Genomic DNA, 2724 nt, shown 5'->3' with positions numbered 1-2724 from the left:
TATATATATATATATATATATATATATATATTATTATAAAACTATACACACGTATAAACAATATCCCCTCATCAAGAGATCGAATGTCCTCTCAATATTTATTAAATTTAATTGTCTACGTTAAAGCGGAAGTACTTGGTACGTACTCACTAGTTAACTACTTCCTAAGTTCGAAGACGAGATATGATCTTTGTCTATCGATTTCTAAGACATAAGTGGATTCGTGTGCAGTGATTGTATAGCATACGCCTTCCAGAAAATCGTCATTAGACAATAAAGGCCTATAATTCTGTTTGTGATACATGGACTTTTACGGACACCTTTAATGGTACGGACCATTTTAATTAATTCTATGATTATCCCGGAGGCGCTATAGCATTCTTCCTCGTATCAGAGTTGTATATATACCGGAGGCCCACCAGTGGAGAATTCAGTATCATCAGCAATATTTCTCAAGATGAAGATCATCGTAACGGTAACTAAAACTCAAGCACATTTTTATGTATATTTTATCAGATCTACAAATTCTATGAATAAGATTTTTTATATCTTATATCGTAACAAATAAAAAATTTATATTTTCAAAATTAACACATGGAAAGAATAATTTTATTAAAATAAAAATTAGTTAGATGGAGATCTGAAAATAAATTTATTTGATTATCAAAACCATTACGTAGAAAGCAATACTGCACAAAGTTTTGGCATCTAGCAACTAGTTTTAATGTCCTACATAATTATTTTGATAGTCCAACAAAAAATTATATTCAGATTTAGCTACATTTTTTGATATTTTAGCGAAACTGCTTATTCTTTAATTCTATTATATTGTGTAAATATTGAAAAGAATTCTAAAGTTTCACAGAATCTAAGACAAAAACAGTGAACAATCCTTTTCTAACTTATATTTTCATCGATAAGAATAATTAAGCATTGATTTGCAGATCGTGCTTCTGTCCGCTATTGCGACCGTGGTGGAGCTGAAATCGGAATCAAAGAAGAATAAGCGCGGAGTGGCATTTTTTGGATCGCCTGATTTCTTTGGGTTCGTGCCAGCCTTCGCTCCTTCATGGGCCCCGAATTTTGCGAGTTCGGCCTGGAATCCACCGATCTCTCCGGACGTAGCGCTCGCACAGGTCGAAGTTCAAGCTACGCACGACGTGGCACTTCAGGTACGCACATTTATTTTACGCACTTCGTGTTACACCGCGCGTACTATGCACACAGACTTCTATAGAAGTCTGTGGTTTATACATACAGAAGTCATATAAAAGTCTGTGGTTTACACCATATGTAAAATTTGTGAAATACGCTATTAATTTACGTAACAGGCGTTGAAGGATCCGGTGCCCGGTACGCCCAGCATCGCGTATCCGCCCGAAGTTTTAAAAGCGATTCAACAAGCAAAGGAGGCAAACAACAACGTTGCCGTAGCTCAGCATAAAGTTGCGGAAGCGAAGCAAGCCGCGCTGATTCAGCAGAAAATTGCATTGGCAAAAGAAGCAGCGGCAAGAGAAGCTGCCGCGAGGTATACAAATAATTAACGTCACTCTAGTTTTTCGTCATTACATCTAATGTTCTACTGCAGACCGCCACATGATATTTATTGGCTATCTCTTTTGCGTTGCGCATTTATAACATTTCCATTTTATGCAGATCGCATGAAATTTCTCAACATTCTGAGACTGAAGCTAAAGCTAGTGCTCGACAGCTCGTGGCATTGCAACAGAGATTAGCAACCCTAAAGGATACTGTGGCAGCAGCACAAAGAGTAGCAGCGGCAAGAGAAGCCGCTGCAGCTGCAGCAATCCAAAGAAACGCAGCTAACACCGCCGCAGAATTGCGAAAGCAGGATGTTGATAAGCAAATTAATCAGAGCGAGCAGGAAGCTAAGGTAGTATTATCTCAAAACTTTTTATTATATTTCTCTAGAAAATAAAACAGTTATTTTCGTGAATATTGTTAATAATATTAATTATCACATGAAGTTGCTACTTAAAAATTGTTATCATTTTTGTTATCAATTGTTATAAGCTACTGACGTCAATTTATTCTTAATATGTTTTTGTGCATTGTTTAATCTAAACAGGAAAAAGATATAATAGCTGCGAAAGAAAACGCAATAGCAGCTGCAGTCCAGCATGCGAGCTTACAGAAACCTGCTCATCACCCTTGGGGTTAAGAACTGTTTCGTGACATTATATATATATATATTTTATATACTTATATCAATAACAGCATATATTATACATTTGGTGATGGTTACATAAAAGGGCATTTATATAGTGTGTTATAATATAATTTAGTAATTATTATATGTATGTAAAGATCATTTCATCAATAAAATTATATACAGTTTTATTTTGTTAATTTCTGTCATTTTTTTATTTTCTGTTATTTACATTTTTTTTATAATTCTTTATTTAATATATAATAATGTCATATCCACGTCTTCCACGTATGACAGCACGCATGAATGCATCAATTCTAACAGAGCTCAGTATCAAGGAAAGGCCAAACGTAAACATCAATAAAACTATATTAAAATATTTCGGCCACATCATACTACGAGGAAACGACGCCCTTGAAAGGCTTATGGTCCAGGGTAAGATCAAAAGAAGGAAACTAAAGGGCCCGATTCCCCTCCAGATATATTAACCAAATAGGGAGGCTAATTAATTCTGCAATATGCTATTGCACGCACAATGCCATGAAGAGAGATCT

The 2724-nt window shown here is 35.3% G+C and overlaps 1 protein-coding gene across 1 annotated transcript; it reads left to right on the top strand.

The window, feature by feature from the left end:
• The first annotated feature begins 437 nt into the window (after positions 1–437).
• On the top strand, positions 438–2271 carry LOC108749174 (protein TolA-like). Its single transcript, XM_018487714.1, has 5 exons — positions 438–475; positions 945–1172; positions 1332–1528; positions 1657–1894; positions 2090–2271. The coding sequence occupies exons 1-5, from the start codon at positions 458–460 to the stop codon at positions 2180–2182; spliced, it is 774 nt and encodes a 257-aa protein (XP_018343216.1). The 5' UTR covers positions 438–457; the 3' UTR covers positions 2183–2271.
• Positions 2272–2724: the final 453 nt, after the last annotated feature.

The sequence above is a fragment of the Trachymyrmex septentrionalis genome, unplaced genomic scaffold (genome assembly GCF_001594115.1).
Source record: "Trachymyrmex septentrionalis isolate Tsep2-gDNA-1 unplaced genomic scaffold, Tsep1.0 scaffold27, whole genome shotgun sequence".
In the NCBI taxonomy this organism is placed as follows: domain Eukaryota; kingdom Metazoa; phylum Arthropoda; class Insecta; order Hymenoptera; family Formicidae; genus Trachymyrmex; species Trachymyrmex septentrionalis.
Note: the sequence above shows the minus strand (reverse complement) of the source record. Positions and strands in the feature narration are given on the sequence as shown.

What these genes read in the sequence shown, in the direction of transcription:
- LOC108749174 (XM_018487714.1), top strand. An exon ending in CGCACGACGTGGCACTTCAG is followed by an intron (nt 1,173 to 1,331) that starts GTACGCACATTT and finishes TTTACGTAACAG; the next exon opens with GCGTTGAAGGATCCGGTGCC. An exon ending in AGAGCGAGCAGGAAGCTAAG is followed by an intron (nt 1,895 to 2,089) that starts GTAGTATTATCT and finishes TAATCTAAACAG; the next exon opens with GAAAAAGATATAATAGCTGC.